The sequence below is a fragment of the Ammospiza caudacuta genome, chromosome 9 (assembly GCF_027887145.1).
Source record: "Ammospiza caudacuta isolate bAmmCau1 chromosome 9, bAmmCau1.pri, whole genome shotgun sequence".
NCBI classification, from domain to species: domain Eukaryota; kingdom Metazoa; phylum Chordata; class Aves; order Passeriformes; family Passerellidae; genus Ammospiza; species Ammospiza caudacuta.
In genome coordinates this window covers 21,340,419-21,361,827 of record NC_080601.1, presented here as the reverse complement: position 1 = coordinate 21,361,827, position 21,409 = coordinate 21,340,419, and the positions used below count along the sequence as shown (strand labels likewise).

The 21,409-nt window shown below is 39.6% G+C and overlaps 1 protein-coding gene across 1 annotated transcript in view; it reads right to left on the bottom strand.

Annotated features, from left to right (window-relative positions):
- WDFY4 (WDFY family member 4) overlaps window positions 1–21,409 on the bottom strand; it is a 112,280-nt gene that overhangs the window by 39,956 nt on the left and 50,915 nt on the right. The window contains exons 37-45 of the mRNA XM_058810186.1: window positions 19,509–19,618; window positions 18,345–18,536; window positions 17,659–17,798; window positions 8,678–8,755; window positions 7,532–7,735; window positions 6,601–6,652; window positions 5,569–5,735; window positions 1,333–1,481; window positions 83–203 (exon numbers count right to left, since the gene is read on the bottom strand). Coding sequence (XP_058666169.1) covers window positions 83–203; window positions 1,333–1,481; window positions 5,569–5,735; window positions 6,601–6,652; window positions 7,532–7,735; window positions 8,678–8,755; window positions 17,659–17,798; window positions 18,345–18,536; window positions 19,509–19,618 — 1,213 coding nt within the window. The remainder of the gene's footprint in view (window positions 1–82; window positions 204–1,332; window positions 1,482–5,568; window positions 5,736–6,600; window positions 6,653–7,531; window positions 7,736–8,677; window positions 8,756–17,658; window positions 17,799–18,344; window positions 18,537–19,508; window positions 19,619–21,409) is intronic.

The following is a 21,409-nucleotide window of genomic DNA, read 5'->3' as shown; positions in this document are numbered from 1 at the left end:
AAACTGAGCAAGTGATTTTCAGTCATATGTCATTACTGCTGTTGCAGCTTTCCCTCAAATGACTGAGCATGTTAATTCCTACCTGCAGGAGAAAGCGCATCAGATGGATCTCTTTGATATCCTGATAGGAAAAACGGGAACACGTCTGGTCTCCCACAGCATGGTCTTTATGACATAAGTTGAAAATAAATGGATCACTGATTCTGGATGAGAAAAATAAATAAAAAAAAAATTTGAAACAAAAAAAACCTGGAAAGCCCTCTTGAACATTTAAGTCCTCCTTTGAAGAAAAATAATACCAAGAGATATCAAGGTCAACTGGGACATACATAAACTGAAAACAAAGCTAAATAAATAAAGCTCAACACTAAAGGCAGATTTTCTAATAGTTACCCAAATAAAGAGCCTGTGGAGGCTAAGGGTAAGTTTGAAGTGGTTTTAGTATATGCAAGTAGGAAGACATCAATGTTTTGCACACATTGGAGACTGAGAATCAGCAAGGGAAGAAACTTGTTGGGAGAACCTGAAAGACCAAGTCAAAGGTAAGCATCATATGGACACACAGCTATTGTAAACAACAATTACTTGGAATTAATAATTAAGCAAATAATTAATTATTATTTTAGTAGTGTATATGTGTTAGAATTGCAATCAAAAGCCTAGCCCACAGAAAATCCCTTAGAAAAACAACCTAAGCTTTTATGAGATCCAGTCTGATCGATCCTCAAGTCACCTGATCAGATTGACTGATATTAGACTTCGTAAGATTTGGATGCAGAGTAGACAGGCAGTAAAAATGCTGAGCTTTTCACTGTCCCACTGGGCTTTGCACATGAGCACACAGCATGCACAAAGAGCTTGGTCTAACAGACTCATTTGCAATATTGATCACTCTCAATAAATCATGAGTCAAGAGATGATAGCAGTGTGCCAAATATTAATTACGATTCTGTCTTGGAGAAAGAAACAAAAATCTTATCAGACAATGAAGCTAAAGGCTCCTGTCCTAACTGTTCCATATGAATAAAAGATGTGAGTTACTCAGAAAGAAATTTTAACTCTATAGCATAACTGAAAACCAGCAATGTAGGTGTGAGATTGTCCAACATCTGTTGAAGATGGGTGTTCTCATGGCACCTCCAAAGCCTGTGAACAAGCATCTATGTTAGTTAAGTTAAATAGTTTTTGTAACAAATGGGAATGGTGGAAGACGACTTGCTGTGCTATTATTCTGCTTGAAATCCCCAAAAATCTGTGCAAACTCAAGGTATCCATGTGCCAGTACTGAAGTTGACCAAGCGGATCTCTGGAAGAGAGGAAAGAATGACTCACCTGGACAAGCAGTGATGAGTACAATAGACTTCCTCCTGAAGGGATAACACAAAGCACTCACAGATGTAAAAGTGCTCTTGGCCAAAGAGCAGCACCCCTTCCAGTGCTGTATGACCCCGCACAACTGCCACGGAGCACTTGAACGTCACCTAGGATGGAGACAAGCATAATAAGGCCAGGAGCTGGTAACACAGGAGACTGGGGCAGCAGGGAGCCAGAGCCAGTGATGCAGAAGAACACAAGTTTGTACCAAAACCCTGCCATATTGATTCTAGGGTTCACAGTGACAAAGTCACAAAAATCACCATATGACTGACAGAAGTCCAATCAGAATATAGGAATCTATCAATCTAATTGTCTTAAGGATTTAGATAAACATTCCAGAATATTTTTTTTTTTATTTCCCTTGATATACTAAGACTCAATTTCTTGTTTTTACTCCCAAGTAAACTAATTTGGCCGTTACAATAGAGGAATTTCTAAAACACAATTTAAAAACATGGGGAGTTTTTCAACTAAGTATTTTGTTTATTATATATGCCAGTTGATAGAAAGTTCTTGGGAATTGACCAGTTTTGATAAAGAAAAGAAAGCCCTTTTTCTGGAACATTTTTTATGGCTGAGAGATGGTGCAGAAAGTAAACAAACCAATTTAGAGATCAGAAAATTGTGTGGCCTGCAGAAAATTTAAAAACTCTGATTTTAAATCAAGCAGTAGTTCATTGCAAAGAACATCTCTTACATTTAGAAGCATGGAGTTCATTATTTTTTTGCATGAGCATATTTTATGCTCATAAAATATTCTATATATACTCAGCTCCAAAAGTTACATCCACTGGTTAGTACAGTCAACTGGGATGATCAAGGTCAACTCAGTGTTGTGCCCAGTTTCAACCAGAGTTTTCAACCAGTACCTCCTCTGTTCCTAGAAAGGGGGCAGTAGCTAATCATCCATTAGGCCCAGCCTCAAAAATATTGCTCCCAAAATTTCAAAACACTAATACTACCTTACCTACTAAGAAACTGCTCACTGCTGAGCTCCTCCTCTAAATTAGCACAATCCTGATTTGCACAGGATCCAGAAATGAGAGTAGAATTTTGCAAGCTGAGTCCTTCTCAAGCTGCAAGGACCAGAGGGTGGTATTTACATAACAGGACAACTTTTCTAATTCAGAAATGTAATGCAGTGTTCCTAAGAGAACACACTGATAAGTATGAGAAGTATCACAAAATCCATTTTTCTCTTAACATTTCAATGATCTTATCTCTACTAAACTTCATAAGGACTAGGGAGGTGTATTACTTTATGGAGCATGAAAAATTGACCCAGAAATGGAATTAGTTTTACTAGATCATGTAAAGTCAATATGATAATATGTAGAGTAAGTATGGTTCTACTTCACTCTTTGCTTTTGTTCCTAAACTATTTCTGGAGTCAAATCTATGACCTTCCTTGCTGCCCCAAACTACACATGATGTAGCTAAGGTCAGCTGAAGCAGAACCACGCTGCTTCACAAGCTTTTAGTCTTTGATATTAGGATAACATAAATATTAAATTCATGAGTAAATTAATAAAATCTTCTTTCCACACTTAAATACTTTACTGAAAAGCCACTATTTTACCAACAAATGGGGTGCTTCATTTTGAAATCACTTAGTGGGCACAGGAGGTTGTTTCCCTCATTCTGGGTTTAAGGCAGAAAAAACAGCCCTGGGAGATTTCTGTGGGTAATTTTTCATGAAAACCTCTTCAATCTCTCTCGCCTCTAAATGATTTCCAAGAGGAAGGTAGCATTTTTCCATCACCTCTCCCACAGGAATGCCTGTCTCTGCAGGGATGTGCCAACCACAGAACTCTGTACTGGAGCGCCTGCCATTACGTGGTTAGAGACATGTATGCCTGCACTGAGAATACTGGGGAATTCTGCTCACATTAGCAAACCACATGGTTTCCTGAAGTAATTAAATAGGAAAAAGATTGCTTCTTCCCAAAAGGAAGGTAACTGAATATTGAAACATCAGGCAGTTCCATAAAGCAGCTCCACAGACACAAAGTTAAAATCCAGGCTTCTGAGAAGTCCACCTCACCAAACCCAGAGACGATCTGTGTGGGTATAGGAGGCACGTGGATCATGAAGGAGGTCTATAATCATTAATATGGTCTGGCACAAAAAAACACTCTGCTATTCTGCCTAAGGCAGAACCAGGGCATATTAGTAGGACTTGCTGAGGGGGTAGAGCACTTAACTTCTCTTTCACAAATCTTAAACTCTAAGCCCAAGTATAGTGTACTATCCAACCAGAAACCGTCATCAATAACAATCCCTTTCTTCAATTCTATATTATTTCTTCAAACTTATATTGTTAATTAAATCTGCATTATTTGAAATACAAGAGCCCTTCAGCTGAGTCAATTTTTTTCATTTGGAGAATGTGACTTCTATTATTGCTGATGACTAACAAAGATCTGACTGAGTTGTATTGCAGAATCTCCACCAGGACAATGCTGTACCTGCAAGTCTTGTACCTTCAGTCTTGCACTGAAACACCAAGCAGCTTGGCATTATTATAAATTAAACAAAACCTTTCATTTTCTGTCAAAACAGATCAAAACCCTGTTCACAAGCTACTAGAATCATTAATCAATGAAGTAAACATGACATAAAATAATTGAATAATTACCTTTTAAGGTATTGCCCAAAGCCCTGCATCTCTTGATTGCTCTGTTCATTCAGATGTACAAGGGAACACATTCACTCAAACTCACACACTGACACACACACACACTCTCAATGACTTTTCTGAGCAGTGCAGAAAATAAAATGGCTGCAGTTGCCTGCCTAAAGTGCAAAGAGCTCAGGAGGCAGCCACTGACAAGGCAGGACCTCTGTGCACTAAGTGAGCACAGGACAGCTAATGTCACCCCCCGCTGCCTTTGTTAATGCTTCTGTCAGCTCGGCGAGGCAGGGACTGCTGCTGGAAAAGAACATGCCTGGCATTTCTGATGGCTTCCTGCAGAGTTACATGGAGAAGAGACAGACAGCCTGAAGGCTCAAAATGAGATCAGTGCATGGAAATCAGGCCTCACATTTTCATGCCTGTCTCCTTCTGCTGGGGAGAGGTATGGGGAGGAAGGGGCAAAAGGAGGAGGGGCAGAGAAATGAATTCTGTTACAGAAACAGACTGCATCAAGAACTCTGAGAAAGTCATATTAGAGAGCACAAGTGTGACCCCTTAGCCAGTGGCAAAGCATCAAGAAAATCTGGTGATGGTATTGAGATATTTTAATAAAACAGCTATTTCTATAGCTGCGTACAACTGTCACAGCACTGTGAGGTCTGAGTTTACATACTGCAAGTATTTGGCTTCCACTATGGGATGCTAACTCCTGGGCCACTGAGGGAATGATGCCACTGAAAAAAACAGGTACACTGCAAAAAGATCAGGGAATGAGGCCAGGTTGCCAATTTAATTGATGTTGTCTCAATTAAATTGACAACATCAAAGGTGCCATCTTCCTAAGAGTCACCCTTATTTACTCCACAACTCATTTCCCCTCCCAGTGCTCCTGAACCTTAAGCCCCTTCCTAGTATTGGGAAGAAACCTTGGTGAAGGGCATCCAGTCCAGTACAAGAGCAAAGAAGGAACAGAAATGTTGTGAATAGATAACACATGATGGAAGCATCAAAGAGGAAGCATGGAAAAGTTTATAGAGGGAAGAATCTGTCCAGTACTCATGGGGAGACAGAAAGAAAGACATGTAAAAGGAGGAAGGAAACATTTTCTGGTATTCTTCAGGAACACATGTAAACACCACTGAACTAGCAAGCTATACAAAACTGGCATACTATTCCAGAGGTTAGAAATAAATTTGATGTAGGCACTGCTCTGAGCATGAGTAAAGGTTGTAGAGCAGCACAGGAATTCTCATGAGTCTCAGAATTTTCCATGTCTTAGGCAAATTCAGACAGTGTCTCAGAATATCTTGCTTGCCATGCCCAAATTTTTTCTCTTACTTCAAGGAATTAATGTTAATTGCTCTTCTAGAAAAGTCTGGAGTTCATACAGAGTCTGGAAAACTGTATTTGCTCTAAGGAAACAGAGAATAATGATGTCTACTGTAGCCTGAATCCACCTGAACCCTGAACTGAAAGGAACAGATAGGCCTCCATATCCAATTCACCCTCTAAAACGCCATGACCCCAGAGAAAATTCTCTAGTTCATCTTTCCTACCTTTTCATTCTCTGCAAACTCCTGCAATATAATTTGTCTCTCCACGCACAGTTCCAAGAAGTCTTCTGAATGGAAACTTTCATGTAGAGCTGGGAAGAATGTTAACTGGTTACAATCCAATCCCTTCTGATCCATCTCCGTCTCTGCTCCATTTAACATCAGCTCTCCTATATGAGTATAAAAGAGATTGAGGTTTTAGTGGCAGCCAGATGACACCAAAAGCATTTGCAATTTAGTCTTTCACTCAATCTATTCTACTTTGGGAAATGGCATTATTTATCTCCAAAAAACAGGCAAGAGAATTAAAATCTGTGACTGCTGAAGAAGGATACACATTTCAGGGAACCAAAGACAGATACATGCAATCAGTCATAATTAATAAAAAATCCCTATATTCACAGAAGATTAGGAAATTAGGAAAAATTTTAAATGGTGGTCTTTTAGGGACATGGACTGAGCAGGATCTTAAGAAAACCCAAAGAGAGACAACCCACTTATATCTTGCCCAAGCTGTGTCCCAGGTTTTGCAAGCTCATGCAATGCATGCTGATAGAAAAGGCACAATCAGCCTTCTTATTAAGGCTTCATGCAGAAACTACATAGTGCTTCCATCTTGTGTGAAGTCTAAAACAATAAGCTCCACTCATTTATTTGCTAGGCCCTATCACAGTAAAAAGTATATATAAAAATACTGCATATTTCCAACAGCCCTTTTCCCAAGTTTGAGCAATTAGGAGCTTTCCAGGTCCCCAAAAGTGCCCAAAGCTTACACTTCAGAATAGCTTTTTTTCCTTTAGACCTTTCAGGTAGCAACAAGAGAGCAGAAAATTCTGAAGATAGTTGATATATCACCTATGAAATTTCCATCAGTTTTGTCACAGATGTTACAGTGACATTTTCACCCAGAGCACCAACAGTAAAGGGTTTTTTTCTAGATTAAATTGTGAACTAGAAATTCATACCCTAATTCCAATTATCTTTGACTGTTCAAGTCTACTGTCTTGATGATGCAATGTAGCGCTAAAAGGTTACCTGGATTCACTTCAGTAGGGGAAGTTGTTTCCCTTCTGTTTCCTAGGAGAACCTGAAAAGAGACTAGGTGTGACTAGAGTGGAACATGCAGATAGGTACCTAACTCAGAACCTTATTGACAGAGAAAAACACAGATTTAGAACTATGTTGCAAATAAATGCCTTGGAAATGGAAATAAACTCATTGGAAAGGAACAAATAACCATCACTGGACATCACTGGAAAGGAATCTAAAGAAACAAATGTAAACAAATTAAGAAAATAACTATTATCTTTCCAAAGATGATCGTACATGAACCCAGTTATAGGATAAAAATCATACTACTCAGTACACAGAAAACTGCCAGAATCCAAGCAGCACAAAAAATGTCTTAGGTATGGGAACCTTATATTAAAGTGCTTCAGCCTTTCATTGATGGAATTTGGCATTTTGACATTAAAGAAACAGAAATAGTAAGTACCCCACATTCACAGTTCAGTCTTAGCTTAAACCATCCTTATTTCCCCTTTTGGCCATTCACCACTTTTAGCAGCACTAGTAACAGGACAGTGCAGCCTTCTAACTGGACTCTGCTGCATACATTGGGAAGCACTGTATCATTGAGATACTACTAGCAGAAAAGTATGGACACCTTATACTGTCATCTGTCTAAGGAGATTTTGTACAAGAAAAGAGAAAAAAAAATTCTGTTGCTGTTAAATACATTGCAGCCTTTCTTAAGCCCAAAACCAGATCCCTTCAGTGGGTTCTCCATACATGGAGCAGCATATTTAGGAGTCAGGTGATGAGACCCAGAGGAAAGAGATGCACATATTTGTCAAAGGTTGGACTCTGCTTTTGAAGGTCTTGTCCAACCTTAATATTTCTCTAATTCTATAAAGTCACCAGCAGCTGTTACAGACACTGTGCACCTCCTGCAAAATCTTTCTACCTCACTCTTCCTTTGCATTGCTGCCACTTGGGCGTTCATGAGCTGAATCCTCCTCCTCATTCTTGAGGGCCCCTCAAAACAATCAAGCATCCATCGTGGCTCTAGGGATGATGAAGCATCTCTCCACGGGCCCCCTCTGTAGAAAAGTTGTTCCTCGAGTGTCATCCAGTCCTTGGCTGCTTTGCTGTAAGCACACTGCTGCATCTGTGGGACAGAAACACTTTGTGGTGGCTTTTGGACACTTCCCTCCTCTCAGCCACCAGTGCCACTGCCCCAGTGGTTGAGAGGGACCTACCCAGCCCAGCAGATGGGACCCTCTGCAGAGGGAGTGCTGCAGGCCTAACAACCACAAACACAAGTCCAGCTGACCACTGGAAGCGTGCTGCAGGAGGTGCTACTAGTGATAAAATAGTGATAGTCTGACTTGACAAGACAGTGACAAATAAAAGCATGTCAAAAACTTGAAAATGGCTGCTTTCATAAAATTTGCAAGTCAAAAGCAGGAGATCCACATCACAGAGGTTTTTATTCACTCCATTTGTTTTCTGGAAAACATGTGTCACAAATGGCAACAACAAGGTTCACTGAAAATAGTCTGAATGATTCAGTTGTAAGTGTACTATGCTCCCTCTGAGCAAGGCATAAACTTAATTCTTTCTACTTTGGTGTTGTGTGCAAGCAGTTAGGGAGCACTACCATATCAATTTAAAAGAAGAGAAGAGGTGAGAATTCAAAAGGGCAAAAAGTTGGTTGGTCCCTGATGGCCAAACCTGAAACAAAAACATGCCTGTGATGTTTTACTGTCTATGAGCTTGAGATATATTTAAAAAGTTTTACCGGCTACTAAAAAAAAAAAAAAAAAAAGTCAAAGTTCTCACTTTTATTTCTGACATTGGAAGAGTTGAATAATTCATTTAAACAAAGGGGGGAAAAAAGGTCCTGAAAATAAAGTGGGGAGTCTGATTGCTGGGTGATGCTGTATCACACTTTTGCAATAATGTCAGGAAAGGAGTGTGGACTCATCAACTCTCAGCAATTCTTTAGGCACCATATTCCTCTCACTTCTAAAATTCTCATTTTCTCAGGGCAGTCCAAGAGAACCCTTTCAACAACAGAAAGCTGTTGCCCAATATTCCTGTCCTTTACCTGCACGTGGTCCTTGCACAGACAAGCATAGAGCTCCTGCCCAACTCTTCGGTACCGTTCCATACATGACACAAATCCCTAGAAGAAACATCAGAACACATTATGCCAAGGTGCTGCAGGTGTAAATCCTGCCAGGGGCAGAAGCAGGCATTAGTTGCCCTGTCTTTTACTAGAACAGTTTGGGAATATGGCATGTGTTTGCAAGTTTGATGGCTCTGCAGGCAGTGTAGAGATGAGTCAACCACCTGAGAGCAAGTTGGACATTTACACCAGGAATATAAACATGGACATCATCTTAACAAGGGTCATTAGTGGAACTACTCAGAACTTTCTCAGAAGGAGAAAGAAAACACCAAATACAATGTAAGGTTCCTCTTTTTGCAGCTGAATTAGTACTGCAAATAGCATAAATTATAATCATCTGTTATACAGACCCCAACTGAGGTAAGGATCTATAGTGAGATTGTAGGAGAGGTGAGTGCCCCCAGTGCCATATGAAGGCTGTCACCTCCAGCTGAACTTCCCTGACAAATGTGAGATTGCTGTGAGTCACAACATGAGGCTGAACTTGCTGTAAAGTCCCAGCCTTGTACTACCTGGAGCCATGGGTCAGGCAGGTAACTTTCAAATGCTGGGACTCTGTGCCATGCTGGCAGTGGTGCCTCACAGCAAACTCCTGGCTGCTGCTTGCACTGGACTCTAATTAAGTTAACATACAGGGTCTGGGTGTTGTGCTGATTACTGCTGGCTGCCAGCCAGGTCTGTAACCCTGCTGTGAAGTCACATTTATTGGTGTTTCCCTGCAGGAAGCTCCTGTTTTACACTGATGAAAGTCATTATATTTTTGTTTGTTTAAAGCATCATTGAACCTGTAATCACAGTTGTGGCCTCACAAAACTATTCCACAATTCATATAAAACTCCCATAAAGGCTGACCTAGAAAGCAACAGCATCTCTGTGCTATTAAACCAGTCCTGTATAGAAGAAGAGCTGAGATCATGGCTCTAGATGGACTTGGGGCAAAACCATTCAGAGCAGAAAAATCAGTTCCTGCACTTTAGGTATTCAGAGGCTGTTCAAGCCAAGTCACTGCTCTACTGAAAGCTATTTCAAAGTTGCTCATAGTCTGTGTTTCGCTCATGGTCATCAGTGAGACCCCTCAGTCCAAGTCCACACTGCAGATTCTCTCTGACCCAGCTCCTAGCCCTTGGAACATATGAAGGGTCCTAAGAAGGAAAACTTCTGTTACCCACATCTGGTCAGCTGAAGACTAACCACTTTGGCTTCCAAATGAGCTATAGCTAGCCAGCTTCAACCAGATGAACATGTCCCTGCTGATCTCACAGGAAAACCATCTGGTTGTAAAGTGAAATGAACAGTTAACAAAATTGGAGATTACTATGATTAAAGGAAAAAAAAAGTCAGACAAGCCAGACCAACACACAAAAACAAAACCTGAAAGACATAACCAATAAACATGGAGAATATAGACCAGACTATTATTAACTAAGTGTTCAGTCAAAACATTTATACTGTAATGCTTAATGAATAACTAGCGCAAACAAGTTTCCAGCAAATAAACAGATTCCTACAATTAAATAATGTAGGTGCTTATGTTTTAAAAGAGCAACTCTTTATGGAGTAGATTAAATACAGCAGTGCCACAGTAAAATCTGTCTTAAATAAGAACATGCCAGCTTTGATAATTGCTAATGTAGTGTAGCATAAGGTTTGAGTTTCATATGCAGAAAAGCAGGTGTAAATGTAAGAGCTGTAATACACATTTTTGGGAAGGGCATACTAAAGGGCCTTATTGATCAATCCTTTCCTAAAAATCTAGGAAACCATAGTAGGAAATACTAGGAAATAATGCTTTAAGTCTTTTTAATACAGATTTCTCTACTTTGCAGCCTTAGGCAATCACGTTGTAAGCAGAATCAGATCATTTTGCTGCCACATATTCCCCAGTCAATATTTAGAGCTTGCAAAGGAGATAGAATTTACAAGTTACTTTCCTATTAAAAAACCAAAACAAATCACAGACTCAAAAACTTTCTTGCCTTGCTGCATGGAGTCCTCAAATAGGAGAGAAAATTATTAACAATGAGGAAACCCAGGGTGTGAATTTTATATAATTTCTTTCAAGTAAAGCAATTGAGACACTGGCTGTAATGAGAAACAGTGGAAAAGAAAAAAAGATTGAGGTGTGACTTATAAGCTAACAAAATTCTACTGAGCTTTGGAACACCTTATGTCTTTTTTTTTTTTTAATACATATAGATCACTTAACACTTCTGCACCTCATAAATATTCAGGCATGCCGTAATACAGCTGAATTTCATAATACAGAGAGCACACATACCACAGTTCTTTCCTAAAGAAACAGTATGTCACTGGGGCTCTGCACTTGGAGGCTTTCTTTGTGTGTTGTGTTACAGAACACACATGCTCACAAAAGTATGTGCCAAAACTCTCAATAAATGAAAATAAATGACAAGACAAACTAATTTTGGACTTGTAAGAGACACAAGGAAAGCCCAAATGCTCAAATCTCTTGCTGTGTCAAGTGAATTATCCTGTGGATGATAGCGACAATACCCACATACTTGTTTTGAAGCATGCCTTTTAAGTTATCTGTTGGTAAGGGCTAAAACTAGTGATTGTTCTTCTGAGCAAAATATTGCGAGTATATAAACATACATAGTAAGAGCATTAATGTAGCATCACAGCTATAACCCTTGTACTTTTGACCAGTACATCTTAGAGATATTTATGAGAGAAGACAAAGTCTTTAGTTTACAGATGGGGAAGCAAAGAAGTGAGTTTCTGGAGCATCACAGGATCATAGAATGGTTTGGGTTGGACAGGACCTTAAAGATCACCCAGTTCCGACCCCTTGCCATGGGCATTTCATTTCAGAAGAGGAAAAATTGTTCCATTACTCCCCAGGTAACAATCATCAAGCTAAGGCAGATGATGTTTTCCTTAGCAGACTAAAGAGCAGTTTATCCTAGTCCTTTCACATGCACTCTCCACACTGAGGGCTGTTTGCAGGCTCTTTTGAATCACAAAATTGTTATTGCTGTGTGGATTTTACTGTTGCTTTGCCAAAATTCATTTAGCTTTTCAACAGCCTGAGTTCCAGCAGTGAAGTGTTGCATAGAGGCTTCGTGCCTCAGCCCTCTAGGAGGCTAATGCAATGTGCCAACTGCTCCTAAGGATCATGGATGGATTCCTGGCATTGCCAGTTGGTTGGGGAATAGCAGACCTAATGAGAAAATCCTCCATATTTCAGTGCATCATAAATGTACTCACACACAGGGGTGGGCTTCAAAGGGTAAACCTAAAGTGTGGCGTGTTCATGTGATGAGACTTCCACACTGCATTTATCAGCTAAGGACAGGCAGTACAGAAGCCAGTCTACTTCTATAGCAACCATAAGTCTGTATTTGTGTGTGCATACACACAGCCCTTCACCAGATGACACTCCTGAACAGATTGTTTCCTGGGAGAACGGATAACTTGCCTCCTAATAACAAAAAAGCACAATGAGAGTAAAGGCACATTTGTTCTTTAATCCTGTCTCTGAGAATGGCTTCTGTGACTTTGGGGTAGTTCATTCAACCCCCTGAGCACTCAGTTCCCATCCTGTTACAGAAGCATTAGGTTTTACCTCGAAAGTGAAAGGTGAAGGTCAGACTTTGGCATTGTGGGGAACAGCAGGGGAGTCTCTTGCCTTCACTTGTTCTTACTCACTGTTTTCCTATTTCTATTTAAAATGCGGAAGTCCTACAGGTGGATGTAACTTAGGGCTTTATTACACACTATTATCTAAATGCATTTGTCCAACAGCCTCCTGTTCTGGCATTTTCTGATTACATTTGAATCATGTTTTTTTTTAGGAAAACTTGCCCTTCTATTCCTTTAGCTGATGAAAAAAATCTGTAAACATCAGTATATGCTATGGGGCCAGAGTAGAGGGAAAAAAAAAATCTCTCTCCTGACCCATAAAAATAAGTTTTTCTAAAATGACTTAGATTTAAAGGTGACAAGACTACTTCTAGGTTTTAGTGGATGTAGTTCAAGCTGCTCTGCAGAAGAAGTATAAATAGAACACAGATAGACACAAGCAAACTTTAAGTTGGCTAGCAAAGATGAGAGCAACAAGAAATGAATGGTCACAGACTTCAGCAGAGGTAACAACCTATACCCTGACCTAGAAGAAACATTTAAGTCAATCTTGCAGAGATTTCTAAGACCTCCCTCATTTTTTCTGTTCTTTTATTTTTCATTTTAAATTGACACTTCAGTCTTTTGAATTCAGTCCATTTCTTTCTGAATTTTTTATAAATAAAATTTTGACTAAAAAAACAGAAGAAAACAGACCTATTTGAATCAAGAAATATATAAAAAAATATTTGTCTGCGTATTCAGCAAAGAAAAGACTAATCTGTTTCAGTGGTTAGCACATGTTTCTAGGGTTTTCTGCAACCAAATAAAACTCCTCTTCCAACCACATTAACACCATTCAACTCATTTGGCATCAGCTCTGTTACATGAAAGTAAAACTCTGCAACCAGCAGCTCTTGAAAGATGAGACTTTGGTGCCAACAGCTTTAAACATGAAATTCCACTGTCTGAAATCCAATATCCAAACTTAAGCTTGACCAGACAGAATCTCTAGCTTGAAAGGCAAATGGATATTTTAAAACAATATGCAGGAGAAATAACAGGCAACATTTTTGTCCAATGTGTACTTCAATGAAGGGACTTGACTCCCACAGAAGACTACTGAGTTTAAAAACAGAGGAAAACTCCCCATGAAGAGCTATCCACAAAAAATTTGTAAGCCATATCTCTTGTGTTTCAGGTTTTGAGATGAAACTGATATCAATCAAGAAAGAAACAATTCTGCTAGGATAGGTTTCCTACTGTGCACTGGGCTATCACACCCCATCTCCTGTAGCAGCCTCTGATGAATTTTTAGGGGACAGAGGGGCCTGTGAATCTGAGCCAGCCTGAAGACTTGTATTCATCATGCAACACTGATTTTCCAATTCTCAGCTAAACACTTGCCTTCAATAAATGGAGAAATGATCCCCACTTTTCAGAAATTTCAGAAAATTCAGTGATTTGTATCACATAATATGAAATAGCTCTATATTTTATGTTTTCATGCAATTCTTATCTAACATTGACCTGTTGAATGATTTCTTTATGATCTTGTGAACAATCTGAAAATGATAAATGAGCAGTGTGTCAGATATGTGTGTAGGAGGCCATGAAAATTTCTGTGTTCAAAGTTAAAGAAACTTTTTTCAGCTCTCTACAGCATGCTATAATTTAGCTTTGAGCCAGTTATTAAACAAGACAATAATATTATAATGGAAATTGTTTAATATACATCATTAATACTAAAGTGCCTGCTTTCATTGAAGTAAAAAAAATGCGTGCTATGAGCAGTTTTGAAATGAATATTTGATTCCAAAGTTCCCTTGTGCATTTAATGGCATGCTAATTTACATTTTAATTACTTCCTAAGAAATCAAAGCATTTGTTGACAGAACATAATGTCAACTTCACGGTGCACTGTTGGTGGATAGTTAATGAACTTAATTAGATAATTAGTGATGTTAATTATCCTTCTATTATGAAGATAAACATGTTACACAAATGATGCTCTTTTCAAAGAAATATCATTAAATGTTTGCTTGTTTTAACTCAGTTAACTTGAAAAGCTTGTAAAAGACCAACTGAGTGACTGGTAAGAAAAAGATTTAAGTAACATTTCTGGCTTTGCAATTACAAGTTAGGAAGTCTCTTAACCTCTTCATTCTGAAGAATGAGATTTAAAAGGGGATTAAAAAGACCTTTTCTATTTCAAGTTATATCAGTCTTTGTCATAGAGGAATGCAATTAATCAACAAAAACAGTAGAGGACAGGCACAATCAGGCCTCCTGTAAAACTGAGAAGGCTCTGCATTTCTGTAAAGAGTAACAGCTATATCTACAGTTCTCAGGCAATGTGTCTCACAGGAGCTACAAGTGTGGTGCTTGCAACCTTGCCAGGCACCCATCCTGAAGAACCTCAGGTCAGGGCATGGAGAAGCTCTGACTGATTTACAGTTGACTGAAACACAATTGCTACCGTGGTCCTTTGCTGCTTTTGTAGCTTTTTATGATATCAAAAACTGTCACAGTCATTGTTAGCCTAAAATATTTTGACAGCAGAACTCGGTAGTAGGGGGAAAGGAGGAGAAAGAGCAAGAGATCAAAAGGCTCACTTTGAAACAGGAAAGTCAGTGATTTGAAACCTTTGGCACTATGTTCAGTCTTACAGACCATCCTGCCAGCAAATGTACCCAAGTCTGTCACCTGTAAGCAGCAAAAAATCCAACATTGTGCAATGTTCCTCATGCTCCTGCATGACTACCAACAAGATACAATCACCACAGCAGATCACTGCCATTCTAGTACCAAAAATGTAATTACACTCTCTTTTCTACATGATCACGCCTCCCAGACAAAGCCACAAGCAAAGCATGAGATAGCACAGTGTATTCAGAAATAGACAGAAAACACAGCTGCATTTGATGGCTAATTCTCACACTTGCCACCAAACAGCAGGAAATTGGCTCTGCTGAGGATGGAGAACATGAGCAAAAGTACAACAGGAACATGGGGTCTGAGCTTTTGCTGAAGTGAATAGTTTGAATTTTGCTGTTTTTTTCAGATTGAGGATTGGGTCTCAAAAGCACTCTTCCTATCTTATAAATAATCACAGGGAAAAACTTCAGAGGAGTGTTTTGCTGCTTGTTTTTGATTGTTTTAAACTGCAGCAAATATTACTACTGCTTCAGCATCTTTGTTTATTTTTCAGTTGATAAAGGAATCAAGTTAATAACCCAGTAAACAACCACTTTGTTCTTTCTACTGGGCACACCTCTGAATTCCTGAGTGAATTCCGGCACTTCTCTCAGTAACTTTACTCAGTTAGGAGCAAATATCTTTATTTTGCTATGGGATTTAAATTCTTCCCATTCCTCGCTATGTAGTTCATACTGTTATTTTTCCTGTAATCTCCATGTTTCAACCAAACATGGAGATTTCCTGTTGCTTTAGGACATAAGTCCATGACTGGCAGAAGTGAAGATAGAGGCCAATAGTGAAAACAGAAGTCATCTGACACAGAAAATGATACAAAATTACATCACACCACTTTTTAAAGTGATTACCAAAGTTGCCAAAAATACGAGTTAAAAATACAAATACCACTTACTTTTAATGTAACTTTTCTAATGTAAGTAAGTGTACAAAGGAAGAGGGCTGTTGAGAGGTAACTCAACATTTTCTTCCTCTTAGATTTCACCTCTCTAAAAAGAGCATCAAACTCTGAAAGACAGGCTGGAGGGAGAAAGGGGGAGAGGGAGAAAAGAGAAGAACATTTGGAACTGTAGCTTCATATCTCATTGAGAAGAACAATTTATCAGAGCTATGGAGCTGTCAGTGCTTGACATGATAAGGAATAACACCAAGTGAGTAATGTTTCTTCCAAACCCAGCTCCTTTAATTACAAGCAGCTTCCTTGCAGAAGAGAGACAGAAGATGTAGAAACACCAATTTCATGCACTTGTGCCTGAATAATGTCTCCGTGCTGCCTTTTCCAGATGGCAACCTTTTCACTGGAGGAACTAATGATGTGGGCATATTTAGGGAAAAACCAATAACAGAGTCTTTAACCTTCAACAGCAAAAAGCATGTTGTACAAAATGTTCCTTGGGATACATTTACAAATATCAATTACATTGCTCACTGAGGTGTAATCAGCTGTAATAATCAAAATTAATTTTAAAAAATAATTAAACAGACCCCAGGGCAAATAGTCAACACTCTTGCAGTATGACATCACAGTATGCATATGTACCTGGGAAGAGCTAGCTCACTCTGTAAGCAGCAGTGTGATTTTAAGGAGTGAGAAGGATTCTGCAGCACACTGAAAAAGCCCTTCAGCTCAGCAAGGCACTGTCAGACACATTAGCTGGGTGTCACAGTCTGCCTGGTCACCTGCAATTGGACCAGGTACCATCAGACATAGCTGCAACCTCCAGTAGCTCGAGCTAGAGGGTTAAGGCTCAGAACAGACTCATTATCTCCCCAGGAGGAAAAAGAAGATCTTAATATGTTGAGCACAACATTGAACCAAGCTTGGTTTAAAGCTCTGAATATTCTGTCAATACCCTTCTGCCCTACCCTATAGCTAGTTACTCTACCCCTAGTACACGCAAAAAGTAACAACTATCTAGTGCTTCTTATGTCTATTTTTGACAATGCTAAGCAAAAACATGGAAATGGCCCTCTCTTTCAGCAAAGGAGGAGTTCACACATGGAAAAGATAGCTCACATCTTCATTGCTGACAGGAGAAATAATGCATAGCCTCCAAATCCACCCCTGGATTATATACCAAGACTTGTATCTCTATTTCTAGGGGTTAAATTAAAATTTGGACCTTTAATACTTCATATTGAGTAGAAAATGTAAGGATATGGTAACACTGAAAATGTAAGCTCTATGATAACACCCGAGTCTTCCTGCTAATTCAGAGACTGAAGGACAAGGTTCACATGGGTGATGCAAGCCAACAGCAGCAGCAAAGCTGGCATCTCCTCACCTTGCTCCACCCCAAGCAGAGGCCTGTAAGCACAAACACATTTGGGCTGCTTAGGTTTTTCAAGTGCCATAATTGGGCCCTATACAGAAAACATGCATTATTAGACTGTATGAACAAGCTGCCAAGAAAAGTTCTTCAGGTCACTGTTTCTTTGTGATTATTTCTAGCAGCCTAGGAAAGGAACCTCAGCTGCAATAGCTGTCTAGTTTGCAATGGAACACGTGAAACAACAGGCACACTCAGAAGCCTCCCAAATCCAGATCCAGAGCTATATACAAGGCAGACCCAGAAAAGACAAAGAGCAAAACTCACCTCTGATTTGCATGATGTTTCCTTTGTGTTTCGGCCAGGTATGAACCTAATTGCTGAAGAGAGGCTTTCACTCCAGGAATTGTGCTTGCTCTGGGACAGGCTTGGCCCTGCTTTATTCTGGAGAAGCTTCTTTTCAGATACTGCATGGGAAAACAGACAAAAAAGCTTTTAAGATGAGGTTGAGCCTGTCAGAAATAGAGGGGTTTTATCCCCATTGCACAAGACAAGACAATGTGGCAGTGTGTCACTCCAGATGAATAACGTTCTACTTTTTATGAGAAGTGAATTAACACATACTTCTCAAGCTTTTATTTAAAAGAGGTCTGCCATAGATCAGTTTCAGTACACAGACATGAACATTGAATCACTGCAGCACTACACACATTGCAATGCCCTTCTTTCAATCATATATCCTCCCTTTTAAATCTTCCTATGGGTTACAATCATCTAAGGTGATTTCTCTTTCTTGCAGTATATCATGGGCCCTGTGACCCCACCAGGTGATTACAGGAGGGCTGGGTTATGACACAGTAAGTAATCACAGCCCTAAATGAGAGAAACTGAGAATGTGCTTTCTCAGCAGGTGAGGAAAGGCAGAACCAAGGAGCAGCAGCTTTCCACAAGGCACCCCATTTAGCACAATGTTTTTGCATACTACAATAAGTGTTCCATAAAAGAACAGAGACCTAGCAAGTGCTGCCAAGCTTTTGTCATAATTTCTTCCCATAAAGGAGTGATCTCCGTTATCTTCATGTCCCTTTCTTTGTCATTTCCTTTTACAGAAAGATCCATCTTGTAAATGTCCTCCAGAGCCTGCCGCCTCTGAGAAATGAGCTGCTTCCAGATGATTTCTACGGTCTTCAGAATCTCCTGGCGGACTAGGAAACAAAAGTAACACCAAATAAAAGTTATTAATTTATGTTTTCAAGTCAATAAGCAGCAAAAAACAAACAAAAAAAGCAGAAACATCTAACTTGGAAAAGCACAGGTTCAGAGTAACTCCAGAGTCAGTGGAGTTGCTCCTTTTTGCCCATTGCCTCCAAAGTTTCTAAGCTAGACTAGTTAATCTAATACAGAAAACAGCAGGACATTTCTTTTATGATATTTCAACTCCTTGAAAGAAACAAGTAGGAGTGACACATGTTTTTAACTGGTTTCTGATTTGGAAAACCATTTAATCAAAATTTTGATGGCCTTATTATTGTGCATAGAATGCTAAAGCACATAAAGGATATTCCTTTATGTTGCCAAACATCACTGGAGATGGAGGGGCAAAGGTAACCAAGTTGTGAAACAATTTTACACAGCAGGAGGATATTGTACAAGAAAGCGCTGAGTTTTTCTTTATATCCCTGCAAACCAGACTGATTTGATTGCAGCTTAACCAAGCCAATATATATTTCAAAGTAAAAATTAAAAAAGCAAAACACTACTCTGCTGCAGGGTTCAACTGACCACACTGAATCCAACACATTTTTCTTGTGTTTCTCTGAAATGCTCCAATACTTCTTTCTGCATACAATAGACAAACTCTGTATGGGCCTTGAAAAAAAAAAAAAACAGAGCAACAAATAGTGTATGTATCTCACCCCTTATACTGGGGTCATAACATGGAGGAGAGATCTCCAAACTGATACCCACTACTCCTGAGGATGCTGGGTGGGACTTTTGAATAAAAAGGCTTGATGCAAACACAAGTAATTTTTAGCACAACTCTCCTTTCTCTGTGCTGTGCCTGCAGTGCCTGTACACTAAAGAGGAATTAAGTGGGACTTGCACAAGCTGCTCTGAAAACTACTTAAGACAGGTATTCTCCTTCTAAGCCACCGGCAACACGTGCCATAAATTACCATCATCTGGAGTAGGCAGGCTGCCCTTTTCCTCTTCACTAGGTGCAAGGAAAATTTGGTGATGAGAAGCCAGCTTTGGTTTTGCATCCATCCCAAAACCTTCTGAGCAGCTGTGACAAAGGGGAAAAAAAGAAAAAAAGGAGGGCAGGTAAGGAAACCAGACTGCAAACAAACTGAGAATAGTGAAAAAAACTACAGGTGTTTCTGCACACCCAGTCCTCCTTGATTCATTTAGTAGACGAGTACTTTCAGGTTTGGATCTTATACCAGTTATGGAATACCAAGGAATTTTCATCAAGAGGGAACTTAACTGCCAGTCTGGCTTTCAAAGGCAAGGAGCAGTCATCATGACCCTGTAATCACTCTCCTGTATGTGCCTTATCCCTGCACTTTACTGCACTTGTATTCACTTCATTCACCCCAATTAGATGGAGCACAGGGCTGTCCTGACATAGCCAGTCTGCTTCAGCCTTCTTGCACCTCCTCTGGGCATCTTGTACTTGGTCTCTACTCTGAATTCCTTTGCTAGAGGTATCTGCCACTATGTGGAAAGCAGTGTCTTGCTCTACCCTGCACTTGAACTGCTTACTGAGTTTTTTGTGTCAGTGATGATTCACTCAGTTTCTAAAGTGCTCAGCACAAAAAAGCTATGAACTAAGCTCCATGGATACTGTTAGCATGCAGATGTGATTATTGAGAACATCACCAGGGCCAAGAGGACTTCCGCTTTGAGACTGGGGGCTGTGCCACAATCTGCCAGTCAGGAGGTAAAAGACACTAGGAACTTCAGTACAGCAGTAATACTTAAAAAAAAAAAAAAAAGAAAAGAAACAGGCTTGCTTAAGGTATCCAGAAAATCTGGACTTTCTCACAGAACTACTGTCAATAATAGCATTTATAAGCATATATAGCCACTAGTAACACAAAGCTCTTTCAATTCTGAACAAGCCCTGCTATCATGGGAGAATCAAATCCTTGGGTATGCAAAGCTGGCAGCTGGCATTTTTATTTCTGATTTTCTTTAAAATACCACATTTCTCATTCCCTGGATTGTTTAGCTTTTGGATAACATAAACCCTTCTGTTTTTTAAGGTTTTTTTAAATAGTTTGTGCTCTTACTCCATAAAAGCAATCCTCATCCCATCTCAACGGGTTTGGCCTGGAAATTATTATCTGACTGGAATAAGAACATCCAGAAAAGATCTCAGGAAGTGCAGCTCATTTCTGGTGTGATACTGTATTAATGGATTCCATTCAGATCATCAAAGCAGTACAGAAGGTTATCATTGAAGCAAGAAACATTAAAGTGTAAAATGCACTTGCCAATGTTTGGGTTTTTTTTCACAAAACTAAGCTTCCGAGGTAACTCCCCAGCTTGCATTAGCAAGAGTTCATCTTTTATATCAACATCTGTAAGAACAGCAAACAGTGGGTATGGATGTTCTAACTCTACCCAATGGCAGAAGGCGAAACTCCCAATGTCAGAACAACTAAAACATTGCAGCTCAGATCCAGGTAACAATAACACAAAGATCACAAGATCCATTCACACTTCTATATATGCTTTAAATGTACCCACACACAAATGACTGCTGGATCAGACAAAACCTCTCACTGAATTACCCCACGCAGATGTCTCAGAGAATGGCCACCCTCATGATTTGGGAGTGATCCTAGCCCACATCCCAGGAAGATTTCCAGCTGCTCATTTTCCTGATGGGCTTGTGAGCCAGCTCCACTGAAATCAGTTCAAGCTTATTAACTGCAGTTACTACTCTGAAGTGAGTAGCTGCTGGAAATGCTGGATCCAGCTCAATCTCAGCTTCTAGTGATTCTCCAGACTGGAAATTGCCTAAGTTATGTGACATCTCCCCCTCTGCACCCACTTCCACAGGTACAGC